This window comes from Pelobates fuscus, chromosome 5 (assembly GCF_036172605.1).
Source record: "Pelobates fuscus isolate aPelFus1 chromosome 5, aPelFus1.pri, whole genome shotgun sequence".
In the NCBI taxonomy this organism is placed as follows: domain Eukaryota; kingdom Metazoa; phylum Chordata; class Amphibia; order Anura; family Pelobatidae; genus Pelobates; species Pelobates fuscus.
Window position 1 is genome coordinate 154,170,822 of NC_086321.1, and position 21,205 is coordinate 154,192,026.

At 41.8% G+C, this 21,205-nt stretch overlaps 2 protein-coding genes across 9 annotated transcripts in view; one reads left to right on the top strand and one right to left on the bottom strand.

Annotated features, from left to right (window-relative positions):
• Nucleotides 1–9,084, bottom strand: part of DEPDC5 (DEP domain containing 5, GATOR1 subcomplex subunit) — a 44,042-nt gene extending 34,958 nt beyond the window's left edge. For 6 of the 7 annotated variants that reach the window (XM_063454538.1, XM_063454540.1, XM_063454536.1 and 3 more), the window contains exons 1-11: nt 8,994–9,084; nt 7,351–7,446; nt 5,130–5,217; nt 3,491–3,537; nt 3,306–3,391; nt 2,929–3,012; nt 2,358–2,407; nt 2,134–2,203; nt 1,932–2,010; nt 1,755–1,816; nt 1,609–1,678 (exon numbers count right to left, since the gene is read on the bottom strand). In XM_063454538.1, coding sequence (XP_063310608.1) covers nt 1,609–1,678; nt 1,755–1,816; nt 1,932–2,010; nt 2,134–2,203; nt 2,358–2,407; nt 2,929–3,012; nt 3,306–3,391; nt 3,491–3,537; nt 5,130–5,217; nt 7,351–7,408 — 694 coding nt within the window. In that variant the 5' untranslated portion in view covers nt 7,409–7,446; nt 8,994–9,084. The remainder of the gene's footprint in view (nt 1–1,608; nt 1,679–1,754; nt 1,817–1,931; nt 2,011–2,133; nt 2,204–2,357; nt 2,408–2,928; nt 3,013–3,305; nt 3,392–3,490; nt 3,538–5,129; nt 5,218–7,350; nt 7,447–8,993) is intronic. The other variant, XM_063454537.1, reaches the window with a different exon arrangement.
• A 21-nt stretch (nt 9,085–9,105) lies between these two features.
• PRR14L (proline rich 14 like) overlaps nt 9,106–21,205 on the top strand; it is a 41,075-nt gene continuing 28,975 nt past the window's right edge. For both annotated transcript variants that reach the window (XM_063454543.1, XM_063454544.1), the window contains exons 1-2: nt 9,106–9,165; nt 12,071–12,475. In XM_063454543.1, coding sequence (XP_063310613.1) covers nt 12,119–12,475 — 357 coding nt within the window. In that variant the 5' untranslated portion in view covers nt 9,106–9,165; nt 12,071–12,118. The remainder of the gene's footprint in view (nt 9,166–12,070; nt 12,476–21,205) is intronic.

The following is a 21,205-nucleotide window of genomic DNA, read 5'->3' on the forward strand; positions in this document are numbered from 1 at the left end:
TTGTGTCTGGATTATTTATTTAAATAATCTACAAGTGCCCCTCCCGAGATCAGGCTCTGGATCCGCCACTGGTTGGCAGTGCTTTTGAATCCATGCTGCAGTCATCCTGATGGATGGTTCTGTGTGCTCAGTTGGGAGTTGGTTTCCTGTCTGCATGCCCTGTATTGCCTCCTGGGGGCTTGCTGGGAGTAGCTGTCCCTGTGGGGGCTGTATTTTGGCCTTTCCCGGCGGTTCTGGGGGTCCAGCGTTGCTGTTGTCCGCAGTGTGCGTTCCAGCCGCGGAATTGGCGAACCCGGAAGTGCCTCGCGTCGACCGCGAGGCTTGGAACGCATGGCGTGCGTTCCAGTGCTCTGCGCATGCGCGGACCGGACGCAGCGATATTTAAACGTTCTTATTCTTACTTAACTTAAACGTTCTTATTCTTACAGGAAAACTGACCAGATTTTCATTTTGCCTTTGGGGGCCAGGAGAGGTGAGGCAGCCTCTCTATCTACGTTGAAACGTTGGATTGCACTAGTGATCAGGAAGGCATATATCGCTAAAGATCGTTCTCCTCCACTGAAGATAAAAGCTCATCCTACCAGAGCATTGTCGACTTCATGGGCTAATTGGGCAGAGGTTCCATACGATGATATTTGCAAGGCAGCCACCTGGTCTTCCCCGATGACGTTCATGAAACACTACAAGCTAGATGTGGATTCTCCTTCCACCTCATTTGGGAAGAGTGTCTTGTCTACGGTTTCTTTGTCCCGTTGATATTAAATTCAGTTGCAGCATAAGAATCTGTTCAGTGTATTTTATCGAAATTTTATTCCCACCCTATGTTCTGTGAGCTTGGGTATTACCCATAAGTGATGCTGCCATGATTAGCCAGGAATAGAGAAAATTGATGACAAACTTACGGTAATTTTCTTTTCCTGGCTATTTCTCATGGCAGCATCAGGGTTCCCGCCCATTCTTTTATTTTCAGCTTTATAATTGGACTGTGGTGTAAGGGGAGGAGGGACTCTTTATACCATAGGTCTAATTAATGAATTAATCTAATTAATTCCTGTCCTGTGACTGCTAAGGGAGGAGCTACCCATAAGTGATGCTGCCATGAGAAATAGCCAGGAAAAGAAAATTACGGTAAGTTTGTCATCAATTTTCTCTAGTATAACAGAAGCAGTCAGATTCAATTAAAGCCAAACTGTACATTAACCCATTTAAAATCGGATGGTAGACCAGCAAAGATATTGGCATAAAGCTAGTACCTTTAAAGTGTAAGAACTTGAAATACAAAAGAAGACCTGGCAATTCAGCTTTTTTTTGTTTCTGCAAAGACAGGGCCTGTATATCTCTCCATAGATGAGTGTAAATCTAGCTGTGCATTGAAGATCTTTTTGTATTTTTTTCACAGTTGACAATTTCTAAAATAACATAGAAAGGGATAAATTCCATTCTGGTGTGGATTATTCTGTTCCGAATTGTAATTGGGCAAGCAACTAACATGAGAAATTAAAGTATGATTTATCGCACAATTACAGTTTACTCAGGTGTGCAGCAGCATGCACACAATTTCACGTAAGAAGAAGCACAATCTGACATATAGTATAGTAACACACATACCTAGAGATTTAGCATCATAATATGTTCTGGAGAAGAGTACGACTGTAATCTCATGGCTGCAGTTCTTCTCCTGAGTGAGGAAAACATTGTGTAAACAAGTATCCAGCGTTGAAATGACACGAAGCAATGAGTGACATTGAATTTACCTTCCACTTGTTGAAGAGATCAGCTAGGAATCCATTCACAGCCTTTTCAAAGTACAGGTCACCTAAATAGTATGTCAAAGTTGTAAATAAAACTCTAGATTAGGACCTTTAATGACTGCTGACTTTTGAAAATAGGCCATGGTCAACTCTACAATATTTGCCCATGCAACATCTTACCATAAATATCGAAATCCCACATCTCACAACTCATCTGTATGAATATATACACCATGGCAGAGGTAGATCGAAACACTACCTGCAAGAAGAAACAAAACAATATAAGAAATATATCCGTATAATCTAATGAAAATGGTAACACAGACATGAACTGAAGGAGTAATCAAAGACATGACATGAAAGGAAAATAATGTCCACATACTCGTGTGTCCTCACTGATGTACCCACAGGTCACTTTCTCGCTCTTCACCCATAGTTCTCCTGCTTGCGCTCTGCAATAATGAAGGCAAGTCTCTCTTATCAATGGTCGACAAAATAAATTAATTAATAAACTTCAGATCTAATCTACGCCGGTTGATGGATATCCATCTTGATCTAGTAAAGAACATACAGGGGGACAGGCTAACCTGTTTAGCAAGTGCTTACCGAATTCCAGCATACTCCACTTTCTGAGTTATATAAGCACAGGAACTGACCTGTAAATTGCAGGGAGAGGAATTTTCTTAGATGATTGCACATGAAAACAGAATACAAATACTTCACTGTTTATAGATCCCAAAGTCTCCTCCATTTTCCCATCTATTTTGGGGGATTTTGGCATCCTTAAGCCCTAAATGGTACCAATTTTTTTTTTGCTAATCTAGACTGGGGCATTCAGACTTTAGTGAATAATCCTGAGTGCACTGGTGACATTACCAATGCATGTATTAATTAAAATGTATACATACCTAAAGATCACTTCTCCTCTTACAATATGACATCCTGGAATTTAAGGAGTGGGATTCACAGTGACCCCATTCTCAAATAACACTTGAATTATCCCTCAATTCCTAGAAAGTGAGTACACGATGCATGTGTTGCGTGTATACAGTGTGGGCTACTACTATAAAATAGGATTTCTGTTTCGTTCCAGTGGATGTGAGATTTGATACTTGGGGAGGGGAGGGGGGTAGGCAGAGGGGCAAATGTGTACCAAATATTTCCTGATTGAACTCACCAAACTTTTCTTCAGTCTCCACATATCCCCACGCCCTATATACTGGTCCTTAAAGGTCAGTTCTACAAGGTCAAGTGTCACATCCTGGAATACAGTGTCAAAATGAAAAGTTATGTACAAATTTAAATGAATAAAGGCTTGTGATTAACAAGCACTGTGTATACATATATACAAACACATATAAATCCAAATCATTTTGGGAGTTGCAGATCATCAACATCTGTGAGGCCAGAGTTTGAGATCCCTTGTGTAGATGTCCTAAAGATCTCTTTCCTCTGAGATTTCACACAGGACATGAGTTACATTTATATTGTGGGCTAATGTGCAATCAAGGTTCTCTGATGAGAGAATTATGTGTGAAAGGATGATAGACTCACTTTTGGGTCAACAACGTTGACGTATACATCCTGATATGGACGAAGTCGAAAAACCTGAGCAACAGTCTGGTCAATGCTGACAGTCTCTGTAGACAGAAAGCACAAACATTACCCACTTCAGAGAACATGAACGAATGAAGGGAAATGATATGTTTGCAAGAAAGCTACATGGAAACGGACTGTACCTTTCTGTAAATCTTCTTTCAAAGATTTCACCTGCAAAAGAAGAGGACTGCAAGGAGATAAAATAGGATTAATTCATATACAACTAACACAAGCCACAAAAAAAAAAAAATCAAGTCTGCCCTCACCCAACAGTATTAAATACTAATTTGGAGTTCTTGGGCTGAAAGCAGACATCTGTAATTTTTCAAAACACAATATATTTTTAATGTGGAGTTACAAATTTACTTTTAAAAAGAACACTCATAGGAACTACTACAGAGTGCTGTTGTGCTTATGGTTCCAAGAGTGCCCTGGCACCCCTCCACTGTAAGAATTCAAACCGCTTTATAACAATTTGACTTCTAACCAGGGGTCCGCAAAGTATCGCACACAGCTTCCACTACTACTGCGTCAACGAGTTTTCATTACTATACAAAATGTGTGATGATTAAATGTCAAGGTTGTTGCTCTGATTTCAGAATTTGTGTTTTCATACAGTTTATGTAATTTAGTTATCACAACGGATGTTAAAGAAAACCTGTACTATTAAGATAATGCTAAATTCTCATCTTCTTCAGGGAAACATGCAATGTGCATGTTAAAGTCATAGACAAGAAATGTCAACTTCCAGAACAACAATTATGTTTACAAAATATTGACAAAGAAGTAAAACATGGGGGACTGTGAATTGCTCATATTAGAAATGCTAATTCTCTCTTGGTAGACCAACAATAAAACCACATTGAAGGGTACGTAAAATGCCTGATGTACTAAGATGTGTAAGCTAGACTTCAGCCTGGATTTAAAATAGATAAGAACATATTATTACACCAATAAAATCACAACAAGATCAATGATGGTAAGTCAGAACAACAGTGATAAATGAATTCCACCTTGGACTTGTTTAAAACTAAAACGTTATTTAAATTGACAACATTATGCAAATGAATGTGGTATAAAACACACAGTTGAAGACGGCTTATTTAGATTTTTATACCTCATCACATAGATCAATCATCCTGAGCTGTTAAAGGGATACCATAGTGCCAGGAATACAAATCTGTATTCCAGGCACTATCGCTCCCCCTGCCTCCCCGGTAAATAAAGGGTTAAATACCCTTTATTTACTTACCTTTTCCCAGCGTTAATGTCCCTCTGTGCAGGCTGACACTCTGTCCCCTCCGGTGTCCCGCACCAGGCGGGCTCTAATGCACATGCGCGACGCTGTGCGCTTATTACACCTTCCCATAGGAAAGCAATGAATCAATGCTTTCCTATGGGGAAAAAAACCTGACGCTGGAGGTCCTCGTGCATAGCGTGAGAACGGCCAGCGTCAGATATGGGACCAAAGGACGGTTTCAATTCAGGAGGCCCTCTAGTAGCTGTCTGGTAGACAGCCACTGAAGGCAGACTTAGAGCTGCAATGTAAACATTGCAGTTTCTCTGGAACTGCAATGTTTAACATTGCAGCACTAGGTGCAAAAGGGACACAGCACCCAGACCACTTCAATGAGCTGAAGTGTTAGGAGTTCTAGGTGCCTACAATGTCCCTCTAAATATAGAATGTTGAAAGATACAGGCCTGCAGTAATATAGTATGAAGAACTTTGTGCAAGATCAGTAAAATGCTAGTCCCAATTTGAAGAATATTTTGTCTTACCTGTACTCATCATTGGGATGAGCAATCTCTACTATGTCCCCAAGCTTAATTGAAGGGAAAACCTTTGAATTGATAACCAGTTCATCTTCTGGAAAGAGAATGGGACATATATGAGGGGAAAAAAATAAAAAAAAATAAAGTTTGGTTATAAAGAAAGAAAAAGAAGCTTGGCACACACTAGGATTGTATCCTTTTATTGGTATTTATATCATTTAACATAGTAATGCACGTTCCAAGATGCCCTATTCTTAGTTGTAAGAAGGAACTATGGGCACTAAAAAAGTAAGTTGTGCAGAGTTGACAACTTACTTACAAACATTACACTTTAACACCAAAGATGAAAAAAATGATTCAAGCCTGGTGAATTTTTGGTGTCCCCCCATTTGCTCTATAGGACTATTTCTCACGCTTCTCACCATACCCCATTGTATATTGAACAAATCCATTTATCTACTCCGCAAGTTCTGCAATTCACACCAAACTGAAAAGCGAACTACAAACTTTAAACTGTGGCAAAGTTGGAGAATTGTGACCAATATTTTGAAATTTAGTTTTCAATTCATTACAATTCATTGTTAGTTGAAAAAGACCCAGTCAGGGTTATTTGCTGAAGTGAGAATTGCCAGGAAGTCAAAAAGTAGCCTTACTGAAAAAAAATCTCCAAGTCACCTAAGCTTCCATTTTGCCTTAAATGTCAAGGTCACTTTGAATTCCTTACAATTCTCACTTAGTAAATAGCACTGTAAGTGTTCATTGCAGTGTCATGGTCAAGCGGATTAATCCAGTAACTTGACCTCTGGAGAACATAGTCTTATAATAGCTGAAGAAGGATGTTTAGCTCCAGGAGCTTAATGCACCAAGTTAGAATTGTGAGATTTTTAACATTTATGGTTACAGGTAAGGTTAGATGTAAATACTACACTTAATGTAAAACTCAAAGCACCGCAAACACTACAGCCCTCAAGTCCCAGTGTAATTTGCTAATCCACATTAGTACCGTCCGCCACCTAACCTGGGTCTATTTTGGCACCTACATACCCTCCCTTCCGGTGTTCTCCTCTACGAGAACACTGTTACCTTATGAACTTAGTTAAATAGTTATTTCAAGCATCATGATCACTTCAGTAATTTCAAGTGGTTGTGGTCCTTGGAGTTTGTATGTGCTGCATCTCATATACAGAGTTAAAGCACTTTGCGGCAGGTGGCGTAACTTGGAACAAGAACTCCAGGCTGGTTAATGTTACGTATCTCTGTAGACAGCATGCAATGCCACCCAAGTCTTCCCCTCAGTCTGTCCTATAGGATGTCCTCCCCCTCCAGTGAGTGGGAATGACATCACCAGAGGATGGAGCAAAAGGGAGAGCTTAGCCTCAGCAAGGAATCGCAGGTAAGTTTTTCCTTTCTTTCTGTCTCTATTTATTTTTTAGAGGGGAACTATGCCACTGTTTTGGTTAGAGTAATCATTTAAGTCACCCTACAGAGAAGCATCCTCTATCAGGAAATTCATATTGGCTCAGTGTAGCTAATGCAACACTTGAGCAGTAGGGCCTTCAGTGCATCTCTATGGAGGAACACTGAACTTACTGGAAACAAACACATGCAAATACCTTCACATCAGCACACTACACATGTTTAGAACTTAGAAGTGTAATTCCCATCTCTTGGGGGTTGGGTTGGTTTGTTTTATATATATATATATTATAGTGTAAAGCATTGGATATACTTTAATGTAGCAATGGCTAGCCCTAGGACTGCTGACATTTCTGACCCTTTCTCAGAATTCTCCATGATGCTCAGTGAGCCTTATAGTGTGACTTACTGGTATATCTAAGGGATTTTTAAAATGACTCCTACCTACAGTTCAGAAATATGTGGCTATAGGGAATACTGTGATAGATGGTCAGTTACAGCCAGTGAGTCAGCTGTATGGGTTAATGTCCCAACCTTAGAAACTGGTCATTCTCAAAGGCTCAGTTCTCACGATTGATAGAATTTATTTCATTAAGGGCAAGAACTTTTCCTACGCATACTTGAAAGCCAGATGAAATGTCAATTTATGCTTCCAGTTTTCTCTTTTTAGTAACATATTTGTTTCCATTCTTATTATTCCTAGATTTCTTATTTTCCACCATTTTAAAATTGTTTGACATGGAAATTGCAGTTTCCAACCCCTGGGGTTGCAAGTTAAGCTATACACAGAGAATGAGCAGTGTGCCTTTACCGCTGCCCCCGAAGCCTTTCTTGTGGATGACAAGCTTGTACACTTTGTTGGTTCTCATGTTGTACCGTACAAGGACCCTTGGGATCTGGCTCCAGTCTGAGAGGAGACAGAAAGACTTCATAAAGGTTTTGTTTACAAGGGGAGAGACAGTAAACATGACAGCATTCAGACATTCACAGAGAGCAAACACAGCATGCACACCATAGGCATGCGCAGCACATTTCATTAGGGTGTACACCAAGAAATATATTTTAGAAGCCTGTGTGTTATGGGTACTCTTCTTTCCTGGGTGTGGGGTGGCTGTGTGTCATATACGTGGCTGTGTGCGAGTATTATAGAGGGATATGTTTGGGTAGGTTTTAGGGATATGAATGGCAGTATATTACGTGTTGGTAGATATGAGTGCTGTGTGTGGGTAGCTGTGAGTGAATAGTATTTCTGTGTGTGGGCAGATGAGTGTGCTGTAAGTGGGTGGGGAAGCTGGGATCGGAGTGATTAAAATGGGGAAATAAAGTTACGTGTGGGAGTGATAAGAGTGGGGATGGAAGGAATGGTTGGGGGTTGATAGGAGGTTGCGCAGGAGGAATGTGTTGGAGTCATATCAAGTTGAGGAGGGTGGTAGTGATCAGAAGATAGAGATGTATCCTAAATGATAGGAGTAAGGAAGAGATAGCTGGGATAGATTGTAAGAGGGAGAGGTGGATGGGTGTAGTAGGATTAAAAGAGAAAAATACATAGGTTTGTAGTAGGTAGATGATGGATTGAGAAGGATAGTGGAGGAAAGGATGGGGTGAAAGGAAGGGAAGAGAAGAGTGCGGGTAATAGGAGGATGAAATACAGAAGAAGGGATGAAAGCAGGTGATAATAGGATAAGGAGAGAGGAAGATATGGGTGGGAGTGATAGGAGAAAAGGGAGATATGGCTGAGTGGCAGGGATAGGAGTGTGGGGGGGAGAGTAAGGGATGCGTGGGAGTGATGGGAAGGGGCCCAGGTAGGAAAGGATGGATTTGGGCTGATATGAGTATGGAGTGAGAGAGATGGGAGGAGTAATATGAAGAGAGAGGGGAGATGGGCGATAGTGGAAAGCAAAGGCATTAGTGGCCAGATGGGTGTCATAGGAGGGGAGGAATAGATTAGGTGGAAGAAATAAAAGACTTAGTGATGTGGTGCTCTGTGAGATGTGCCAGGGGGTTCCCTCCCAAAATAGCCCCTAACCCTCACTGCAACTCTTACACCTTCTTTCCCTCGCAGCCCTACTGGGGGCTAGTGGAGAGTAGGGGCTAATGTGGGGGAGCAACCCAAACTACACCCTTACCCCCTATTTTAGCCCCTAAACTCCCACTACCCCCTATTGGGGTGAATAGGGCTATGGTGTGGGGTTAGGGTCTTCAGGGGGGTAAGAGTTACATTGGGGGATGGGGGTTCTCCTATCCCCACACATCAGCCCCTACTCTCCACTAGCCCCCAGTGGGGCTGCGAGGGGGAGGAGGTGTAAGAGTTGCAGTGGGTGTTAGGGGCTGTAGGGGGGTGACAGCAGGTAGAGTATAGAGCAGGTAATAGTATATCAGCACCAGCCTAACATTAACATAATAATATAATATAATATGCGCCTATGCTGCACACACAGCAGTCTCTGTCCTTACTGGCCCCTCATTCACCCGCCCGGGGCCTCGGATCGGACCATTAGTATCCTGGCACCACTTTAAAGCTGCCACACGTGACGCGCTGCCAGAAGTGACGACAGAGAGCCGCAGGAAGTGAGGTAAGCGATCGTTCGGGAGGAGACTGTGACGGAGACATGGAGCGTCCGAAAAAGTGAGAGGCAGGGGGAGAGCGGGGGCCGGCGGGGGCGATGGGTAACGCACAGTGTGATAATCTACCCCCGCGGGATACCCGGCATGGGGCTGCACCCTGTGCGGGGGAGGCTCTCCGTGTGAGTCCGGTAATGGTGGGCACCGGGTCACCCTCCGGGGATCCTTCCTCCCAGCCCTGCCGTACCGTGTGAGCTGCCAGGCCGCCATCCCTGCACTCTGTCACCCGGTGCCCGGCAGCGGGGAGTTATCTGATCATCACTCGCTGTATATATGATTACTGTGTGGCTGCTAGAATGTGCTTCCCTCATATCAGTTATGCTGATAATAATAATTATTACCCCTTCATGGGGAGGGACATCCCTTACTGATGCTCTGCAGTATGTAGGATTCATATCCTGCAGCAGGCGCATTAATCCAGCTTTGAATGACATCCTTCATACATTTAGAAAGTTTTCTGCAGGTGGATATGAATTATAATCATTATAGCGTGACCGGGGTAGGTCAACCTTGGGCACTCCAAATGTGAACTACATCTGTCCTGATGCTCTGCCAGCATTATGGGAGGTTTAGTCTACAACAATTGGACAGCCAAAGGTTGGCTACCCCTGTTTTAGGGCATCATTTTTGATTTGCTGTCCATTAGCATGCACACCTTACTAAGGACCAGTAACACATTGTGGATCTGTTAAACTTTAGGCAAGTCCACATTATGCCCTGCCTCCTTACGTGTGTACATGTTCCAATTTCTGCCTTGTCCGGCTCCATTTCCCCTTCCTTAGAGATCGGATCTTTATGCCACTACCCTACACGTCTGTATATTTGGTCTCTCAGGTCTGATCTATGGACTTTCAACCTGAAAAAACCTGCTTGATGACCTGCGAGATGGCTAGTTTGCCCTGTCCATTCCTGTCTTTCATGTAGTTGAACCTGGGTTCAATGTGTTCTGGTGTTTGAGTGAAATAACACCTTTCAATGGTCTCTGAAACAAAAGTTTTAAAGGAAAAAACATACTTGGGGTTTATTATGAAAATGTTCTGAATAGTAGACCTTAAATTACTAAATAACTTTTCTTCATAATTCCACCAGTTGTCATGGAAATTTCCATTTCAGAATTGCAATAATTAATATAGCGCCAACCTATTCTGCAGAGCTGTACAATAGGAAACAAGGCAAACCTTTAATACTAACAAAACCTATATGACAGTAGCTGAAATGGACCCTGCCCAAACAAGCTTACAGTTTAAAGAAGAGCACCAAGTTTAACACTAGCGGAAAAGTCTCAATTTATCTTGAAAAAAGCAGCGGAAATATATAATATATATATATCTTTTGCACTGGCGGAATAAATTGTGCATATTCAAATATAATGGTTAGGGTGCCAAAAAAGGGACAACGTAATAAAATCAGATTTAAAACATTGTGGGGAAAAAATCACTTGAAAATTAGACAAGTGTTGGCTCCACTTTGATACACCCCCTCCTTTCCACCTTCCTCTTTCTTGGTGATGCATTTTTGCACATTGTGGTCCCTGTTCCATTGAATATTAAGCTCTGAGATATTTAACTTGCTTAGCTAGGAATTAGCACAATGCTTGATCAGCCTTCCAGCACAGTTGATAGAGTATAGACAATTACTGACTGCAGAGTTTTTCAGGAAAGCTTGGAATATGTGTACTGCTGCCTTGACTTGCAACTGAAAACAAGAATCACTCTTGTGCTTATGTAGGGAATTGAAAGATTAAATATGGGAAGTTTAAGTACACCTGCTGCCTCCCATCAATTCAGTGTGGGGAATTTGAGGATATCCATTTTAGTACTTAAACTAGTGACAATAAATCAAAATTTCCTCTCTACCTTTAATTATAAAGTTTAAATATATTTGAGACTACACAGAATTAGACTCAACCCATACGTGTTTTGTTTTTACCCGTTCTGTTTATCACTAACAGTAGTGTAGCAGTAATGCATTCGGGGTGTGTGTAGGCACATGAGCCATTATACTGTAAGCCCCCATATACCTTATCCCCAATTATTGCATTTCAGTAGCATTCACATTTAGTTGAACCTTTTAGAAAAATACAAATTTGCATATTCTATATGCCTTTATAAAACCTAAGGAAATTACCTTTATTTTCTTGTATTAGAAAATGTTCTTCCTTTTTCGTAATCCATTGAGTATATAAGTGGTATTGTTCTCTTTTAAAAGTTAAAGAAAGAGTATAAAGTTTAACACATTGGGTTTTATTTCCCTCTTTAGTTTAAAACAAGCAATAAACCCATTTCACCTTCTCTGAAATAAGTTCTCATGATCTTGGTACAATTGAGCACTCAGAAATTGCCATACTCGGTCATTCTCTATGAGAAGCATTAGCAACGTCCAAGGTCTATCATGCTGTATTGGGTAACGCCAAATGTGAAAACCTTTTGAAAATAGAAGCTCTTCAATGAGGGAGTGTCTTATTGGATGTAAGTGTGAAAGCCGCTTAAGGTGGGCGTTTGAACACATTAAACATTGCTGTTTCTCGAATACTAGCAGTGTTTATACTGTCCAAAAAAGGGGGGGGGGGGTGTGGGAAGGTAGAGGGTGGTCCAAGTACCAAAACCACTTTATTAAGACAAAGTGGGTTTGGAGTTTAGAGTTTTCCTTTTAGATGCTTATGTAGCACAAATCCGTGTAAAGCAATAATTTTTTTAAAATAAATAAACACGGATTAGCTTCCATATCTGTGTTATTCAAATGTAATATATAGCCTCTGTAATATATAAGCCTCTTTTTAGGCTTGCTGTAAAATGGGTCACTTGAAATTTTTTGCCATTAAGACTAAAAGTTTGAAAAGGTTTTTGTTTTTTCTTCTTCTAAATATTCATTAACCTGTGATTAACCCTATGCATATATTTTTATTGCAGAATCCTGTGTATAGGTCTGCAGAGGGCCCCTGGATATCACATGACATAATGCTGGGGCTTGGAGCTCTAGAAAGAAGCCAGCTGCTTAATCTGGAGTCCCCTGTGCACAGAACAATAGCAGAAATCTACCCCGTATTACATGTTCAATTAATCAACAGTCAGGACCTGAGAACAAACCTGGGGCAGAAACCTCTGGTGTCTGATGTGCATGAGAGAAACAGGGCAATTAGTAGTGACGATAAAGACAGTGAGCATATTCCAGCTCCTGAGGGAATTGGTGAGACTGGGGACCAAGGGTCCAAGGACTGGGACATCATTTCTGTGGATGTAATGTTGGGTACTGTGGAGAGAGGAGGCTCTCTGGAGATCTCTCCAGCTACTCAGAGGTTGCTACTCCAGGAATCGGTAAGTAGTAAAAAAAAAATACTGCTGGTGGAACTCTGTGTACAGTGTTAATAAGTTTGTTTCCCAGACTAGTGATTGAGTAATGGCAAAAATAGTGGTTTGATTTGGTAGTTATAGCATTGACTTTACATCTGCGTAGCACAGAGACACAGACTTGCAGTTTGAGGGTTGCAAACATTTTTACACACCAGCATGTGCCTGGATGTTAATTATTTGCTAAACCTCTCTCCAAAGATTTCAGCAACTTAAAGGGATTCTATAGTGCCAGGAAAACAAACCCGTTTTCCCGGCACTATAGGCTCCTGCAGTGCTGAAGGGGTTGAAACCTCTTCAGTAACTTACCTGAACCCAGCGCCGATGTTCCTCGGCGCTGGGTTAGGCTCCGCCCACGCTCAAAATTGGTGGAGGAGACCTAATGCGAATGCGCGTCAATGGTTGCGCTTGCATTTGGATTTACCCATGGGAAAGCATTATTTAATGCGGAGCGTGAGGATATCCAGCGTCGGATAACGGACCAAAGTTGTGTTTCGATTCCGGACGTCCCTCTAGTGGCTGTCTGGTAGACAGCCACTAGATGAGTTAACCCTCAGAATTAATAATTGCAATGAGCTGAAGTGGTCTGGGTGCCTACAGTGTCCCATTAAATAATGTTAGTCCAATGAAGGCACTAACTTTATATATATCTTGGTAATGGTTTCCCACACAACTCTGGGTTCGTCCACCAAGTTTACATTTTTCCTGCTTTAATTGAAACATAGAAAGTGATGGCCGATAAGAACCATTTCGCCCATCTAGTCTACCCAATTTTCTAATACTTTCATTATTTCCTGGCCTTATCTTATAGCTAGGATAGCCTTATGCTCACCTCATGCATGGTTAAACTACCTCACTGTGTTAATCTCTACCACTTCAGCTGAAAGGCTATTCCATGCAACCACTACCCTCCAAGTAATGTAATACTTTCTGGTGTTATTTTAAAAACCTGTCCTCTTGTTGTGGTACTTTTTCTTCTTTTAATGCTTTCCTCCTGTAATCCATGAACCAGTTTAGTAGCCCTTCTCTAAACTCTCTCTCCAAAGTATCAATATCCTTCTGGAGATACCGTCTCCAGCACTTTCCTCTTTCTACTGCTAATACCTCTCTCCCTATACAACCAAGCATTCTGCTAGCATTTCATTGTCTGCCTACCTTTGTCATAATTGTAGCCAAGTATATGCACCCTACACCAAAAACCGCTTTATCCACACTCAATTTTCGGCCACCAGTTAACAAGGATCCTTGGTGATGGGTATGTAATGTATCTGTGTGCCTACAATTTTGTGTCCCACCCTATGAATGAATGAACAAGTCTATAAGGTTGGGGGGGGGGAAATACAATTAAACTATATATATATTCTCTATCTATCTCATAGGATTTACAATTCAAATTGATGCTTTTATTGATGCAAATTAATGAAAATAATAGTCTACATTTTAGTCCTGCCCGGACTTTTTTCAAAAAAATCCAGGCAGGACTGAAATGTTGACTATTGCTGTTTTCATGAATTTGCATCAATTTGAATTGTAAATCTTATGAGTGCGCTCATCTAGGAACTTTCATACTTGTGGCTGCAGTTTTGCACCAAGGTGCTGAGAAGATTGGGATGCTGGAGAGCTGGGCATACGTATTTGCACACACATCTATAATATGTTTTAATTAAAGTGGCTCTGTCATGCAAACTTACCTTTCTCCTATTGTTTTCTTTTCTCTTCCTCTTTCAGAATCTTTTCTTAATTTCTTATCTAGTAATCTTTAAAATATAAGATAACAGAGGGACCACTTTATCTTATGTATTTCATGTATATTTGACAATATTGACAAGGGGCAGGGCATAAGGTCTACTTTGTCTTATGTGATAAAGAGAACAGAAATGAAGAAAACAAGTACCGACTCTGAACAAGGAAACTATAGGAGAAAAGCAAGTTTGAAGTGACCGCAACACTTTAATCAGATGTTTGTTTTCTCCAACAAATTTAATTTGAAACAATTGGTACGCCAAAAATTATTTTTCTTAAAATACTTAGTAAATATAGTTTCTTATGCTGCACATTTTTATATATAAAAAATACACGTATAAAGTGCAGAGCATCCATAAAAAAAAATATTGGTATTATACTCACTATATCAGAGTGGATTATATGTCACTCTGACATTGACTGCCCTGGAGGGATCAAGCTCCTTGTGATCGGTGGATCTTCTGGGATATGTACCAGATCAAAGATATGGACTGTAAATCTTTTAGCAGATTTTATTGTTCAAAAGGTGAAAATTTTAAATACCAGTCAGGTAAAAACATAAAAATAGAGTAATCCATGGTGTCTCCTCACTGTCTTTACTTTATATCAGTTTCACATCAGCTGCTCGGCATAACGTTTCGCTCCTCCCACTGGGAGCTTTTTCAACTGATGATAGAAGTCATAAGTTTCATTTGCTTGTGAAATGAACACCCACAAAACAGAAGTCATGTTGGAAATATTGCTCACAACTGAGACAACAAATACTGTATTTTCAATACTTTTTATTTTTCTTTGCTCGCTGTCGTTGGGGGAAAAAAAAAAAAAAAACTAAACGAGCAGACTTGTGATAGAAGTGCTCCCGATATCTACTAGGCCACATCTACATTTATTCAGATTACGTTGTCCTAACCTACCTTCTTCCTCAACTACCATAATCTGGATGTAACCCTTCAAGCAACAAAAACTATCAGAGGTTCAGAGGGCCTCAGGAGTGACAGGGGGCCGGGGGTTAGATATGGAGCCTCTGTCAGAAATCATGATTCAACTGTCTAAGACCTTGTCGGCCTCTAAGAGCAACATGAATGCCATGCTTTAGGATAGGATTTACAAGCAAACTTCCATGCAATAATGGCTGATATCCATTAGGACATCCAGTTTCTGGGAGAGAAAATGGATTGTGTGGAATACATGCTAGATGGACTCTGCATAGCCTACAATGAAGTCGTCGAAAAGCTCATTTACCTGGTATCCGAGCACAAATGAGAGCTGTCCAAACTGGCGAAGACCGATCCCAGTGTAGTAATGTCAAAGGCATCCCAGAGTCAGTCTCCTCGCCAAGTTACAGCATTAATTGTTCAAGGCCATCCTTCTAGTGCTTTCTGACGGTGATTGTCTAATGGGCAGAGCTCACAGCCTCCCCAAGCCGTAGAACATCGCAGGTGATGTTCCCAGAGACGTAGTGGTATATCTTCACTACTAAGTCAAAGGCAGACCACTGACCAAAAGAGCATTGCAACTAAGCACTAAACTACAGGCCCTTTGGAACAAATATCAACTAAATGATGCATGGAGCGAGCATTTGCCTAGAGATAGGGTCTACTTGTACTATCCAGCAGCCCACCACAGATACTTGCGTATTGACTTATGCCTAGTTAACACGTATACCTACAATCCCTTACCAGAGCTTCCATTAAAAAATAATGGTAATCTAGTTGGACCATGCACGTATAAACTCATGGTTGTCATTCTCTGCTGCATTTTCAGTAACAGGTAGGGGTTCTTGGATACTGTGTGAAGCTTTACTTACAGAGTAAGCTATAAAAGCCTGCATCGCAGATACCATATCTACATTTTTTTTTTTTAGTTCTAATTCAGCAGTCCCTAAAGAAATCGACACATCATGGTTAGCCCACAAAGCCAATACTAGGGTTCACTATATACAACAGGAGTCTATTAAAAAGAAAATTCTTAGCGTAGAAAGAACAGCTCTTGGCTACACTTTCAGAACTCGAAACTGCAAGCGAACAAGAAGCTTCTTATATCCCACAAGCAAGATCACAACTTCAAGCCTTGCAACTATAAGTTTGTTTCAACTTGTGTCGTTTGAATCAAACTTATTACTCTCAAGGCAATCTGGTGTGTAAACGTTTAGCAGCCACACTGAAAGTTAAAAATCTGTAAAGCATGTTATACAGCCAAAAAACGGGGTGTTTCCATTTTAATAAGCAAAGATGCAGTATTTTCTTTGGTCCACAAGATAACTGATAAAAATGGGCGATACTTAATATTACAATGTCTCCTTAATAATACTCCATACACATTAGTCAATATCTACGGTCCTAATGAGAACCAACATGAATTTTTAACCTCAACTTTGGCATTGCTTGACATGTATAAATATGGGGAGGTAGTTATTGGAGGCGACACTAATTTCTTACTAGATGGCAAGTCCGACTCGTCCACTGCTACAGGGCTTTCACGAGGTACCATGCGACAAAGAACGGCTATAGCAGCCAGAGTCTGCACAACGCTAGCCTCCCACCACTTGGTGGATCCATGGCGCATCCTCCACCCCACAGAAGTGGACTATACATGCCATAGAACGGCACATAATAGCTACTCCCGAATAGACCGCTTTCTTATTTCCGCCACCTTGATGCCAAATATAGCAGAAGCTACTATCGGAACAATGTCATGGTCTGACCATGCGACTATTACCCTTAGCATTAAGGAAACATTCCCCAATAAATCGACAGGCACGTGGAGACTAAACGAGTCACTTCTAGCAGATCCCTCCATAGTTGCACAGATCACTACAGACCTCCAGAACTATTTTACTGAAAATACGACACATAACTCCTCTGTTGAACAGATCTGACTAGCACATAAGGCGGTCATACGGGGTAGTCTCCTAAAACACGCCAGTCGAGCCAAAAAACTAAGGTTGGCAAACTATAACGCGCTGGTAACGGAAATCGCTACACTGACACACTCCAACAAACGAGAACCAAGCAAGACCACCTACAAAATACTACTAGCCCTTCAAAGCCAATTGAAAAACATAGAATTAGCCAAAACAACGTATCTCTTACGCAAAGCTAAACACAACTTTTTTGCCAATGGAAATAGAGCAGGTGCCAAACTGGCCTCCCAATTAAAGGAGAGAAGTGTCGCCTCCAGGATTCCCTTCCTAATAGATAAGGGAAAGAAGACATTGAACCAGCAAAGTGTTGTAGATCTGTTTGCACAATATTACAGTGAATTGTATAATCTCAAAAATGACCCCAACATGTTTTTACCAACTCATGGTGACATTGACAACTTCTTGACAGGCCTCGACTTACCGAAACTAAAATACGGAGACCTAGACCTGCTACAACAACCATTCTCCCTAGACAAGCTCACAGCTCACAAATCCCCAGGTCCCGATGGCTTCACGAATACCTATTACCAGAAATTCTCCACTATCCTCATGCCACACCTTCTAAGTCTTCTAAACCACTGTGCTACTACGGGTGCACTGCCAGATGAGATGCTGTTGGCCCATATATCCACCCTCCCCAAGCCTGGCAAACCCCCCAACCTGTGCAAAAATTTCAGGCCTATCTACCTACTTAATGGAGACGCCAAAATTTATGCTAAACTTATCAGCAACCGACTGGCCCCTCTCCTCCACAAACTAGTACACAATGACCAGTCAGGGTTTATAAAAGGCCGTTAAGGCTCTGACAACACCAGGAAAATTCTGAACATGTTGGCAACACTTGACACAGGTGGTTCGAAGGGTCTCTTCCTCGCACTGGATGCGGAGAAGGCCTTCGACCACTTAAACTGGGCGTACATGACCAAGACTCTACGCAAATATAACTTCCCTGAGCCTACCATTAAAAGTTTTATGGCATTGTACCACAATCCAGCAGCCAGAATTTCCCATAGAGGCTTCCTGTCCAACCCCTTCTCCATCACGAATGGCACCCGGCAAGGTTGCCCCCTCTCCCCCCTTCTGTACATACTGGCTCTAGAACCCCTAGCATGTAAAATCAGACTACACCCCGACATACATTCCCATACAAGGCAGGATGTACAGCCTAGCCCTATTTGCCGATGACATCTTCGTAGCACTGACGGACCCCACCCATTTATTACCCCACATGCTGAATCTCATACAACAGTTTGGAAAAGTTTCATACTATAAACTAAATCAAGACAAAACCCAGACCCTACACATCAACCTAACAAAAACCCAAACAGACTCCCTCCGCACCACATACAAATTTGACTGGAGAACTACCTCCATTACATATCTAGGGACAAAAGTCGCACCCTCCACCTCAGCCACAATAGCATTAAATTATACACCACTGCTGACGCTCTGCAAAACAGAAATGAACAAATGAAAACATACCATGATTTCCTGGTTAGGGAAAATTAATGCCTACAAGATGATGATCCTGCCCCGCATCCTCTATGTCTTTAGGATGCTTCCCCTCAAAGTTCCCAACCAATACTGCAAAACACTGCAACAATTATGTAGTGCGTTTATCTGGGGGGGCAAGAAACCTAGAGTGTCTATGGCACTCCTACAGACAGCCACCCGTTCTGGAGGTGTAGGCCTACCAAACATTGGACAATATTACAGGGCAACAATTCTGGCATCAGGTGTTCTATTGCATGCACCACCTAACACAATCCAATGGGTAGACATGGCAAGGGCACAATTCTGTAATCAATCCCTCATTGAATATCTATGGACGCCCAAACAGTTAAGATTGAAACGAAATGATCTCCTCCCCACCACCCAACTTACTATAGCAATGTGGGACGAATTTATGGGAGCAATGGGCTACAACACCTCCTTCCACCCTAAATCGCCCATCTTGACCCTTAGGGCAATAGTACCAGACATACCACTACAAGACTGGCACAACGCAGGGATCAAAAACATATCCCAACTGATGACTGAGGGGAAAGTAACACCCTTCCCAAAATTACAATCACAGTGGCAACTCCCTAGCCGAGCCACCTTTTTCACCTGCAGGTGAAAAGTGTTCTACAAGCACACGCGATAACTCCACACAACCCAACAGACCCACCACAGGTTACCCCACATCTACTCATTGACATATGTTGGTCCTCACCTACTAAACCTAAAGCACTCTCATTGTGCTATAAAACCTGGCAAGAACTCATGCCATCAAAACCACATTTACACAAAGTCCAATGGGAAAAGGACTGTGGCATGACCCTGTCAGACGCAGAGTGGCTCCAGGCATTAAACTGTCCAAATGGACAAAGTGCTTCTCACACATAGAGGCCCACAGGAAACTCTTGTACCGGTGGTACATGACCCCACACAGACTTCACCAGCTATACCCCACGACAAACTCGATGTGCTGGAGATGTAATTCAGATCCGGGCACATTACTTCACCTGTGGTGGTACTGTAGGGGCATTCAACCTCTCTGGACCACAGCAAGGTCAATCTTGGACACACTAGATATCCCAAAATTTGAACTGACGGCATCAATCTGCCTATTGCTACTGCTCCCGAGGGGACTAAACCCCGGTCAAAAACAAATCATGGCGCTGGTCTTACTAGCATCAAGAAATCTCCTAGCACTTAATTGGAAATCCCAAGACTGCCCTTCTTTACACCAGTTGAAGGATAAAGTGGAGCAATTCCACACATATGAGAGAATGGCAATTACATCCTCGGTAAAAATACAACAATTCGATGCAACCTGGGGAAAATGGGTGAAAGAGTTTGGAGGGATAAAAGAAGGGGCACAGCCAAGGGCAAACCCCGCCAGAAGCGATAACTAGGAGCAAATCCTGAATTACCCCTGCCCCCCCCACCATAACATTGACCCTGGATTAAGATACCAACCAAATGTCCATAGGTATTACTCACGCACCTCCTCCCATCCCTCCCACCCCCTGCCCACAATTCCCTCCTTTCCTATTTCGGCCCCCCTCCCAGATTCTTGACCCCCAAAACAGGTTCATACCATCCAGACTTTTGAGAAGAAGGGAGGAGCAAGGTGACACCTAAAGCTCTATCTAGCTATTGGCAATTTACTGTTAAGGGTAACGTTGATACATATGTTCAACGCATACTTGTACTATGCGGTGTCGTAACCATTCATGTCAAGATGGAACAAATGCTCAACATGTATTTATATTATGCTGTTGCATAACCATTAATGTTACGTTGGATGTAACTTATGCCTGACTAACCCTCCCACCTTCTCTTCTGTACCCTGAACCATTTTGACTAAAACAATAAAACATAAATTTGAAAAAAAAAATCCGTAAAGCAAAATCCCCTATATCTTAACATCTGCTGGGGTGTAGGCAACCAACCCAACTACCATAGTGAATTTGCTAATTAACTAAAATCTGTTTATAACCTAGTCGAAGATAAGGAATTGACTAGCCCATCCCAGTCTTATATTCTTGATGTCAGTATCCCTGCTCTCACTACAGCCCTAGCCCAGCAATAACCCTTATAATGATAGAGGAAGTGCTGATGGTCTTATGACCTACTTGCTCCGCATTTGACAACTCTATTAAACAGAATTAAAGATACTGGCATTATCTCGTCAGAAGAAAGTGTCTTCTCGTTGCCCTTGACGCCGGCAAGGCATTTGACAGGCTAAATTAGCAATATCAAAAAGGTTCTCCTTAAATTCATCTTACCTGCTTCTTTTATACAGTTAATGCCCTCTATATAAACCAAATAGTGAAAATATTGAACTCAGGATTTATGTCCTTTCACATAATGAATGGGACCAGACAGGGCTGCCTCTCTCACCATTCATTTTTATTATGGCCTTCGAACCGTTGGTGGGGGAAAAAGTCAAAACCGATCCAAGCATCAGAAATACCACTCCCGTATTGGCAAACAGCTAAGATCTGTTTTTGTGGACAACATGCTTATAACACTCCCCAATC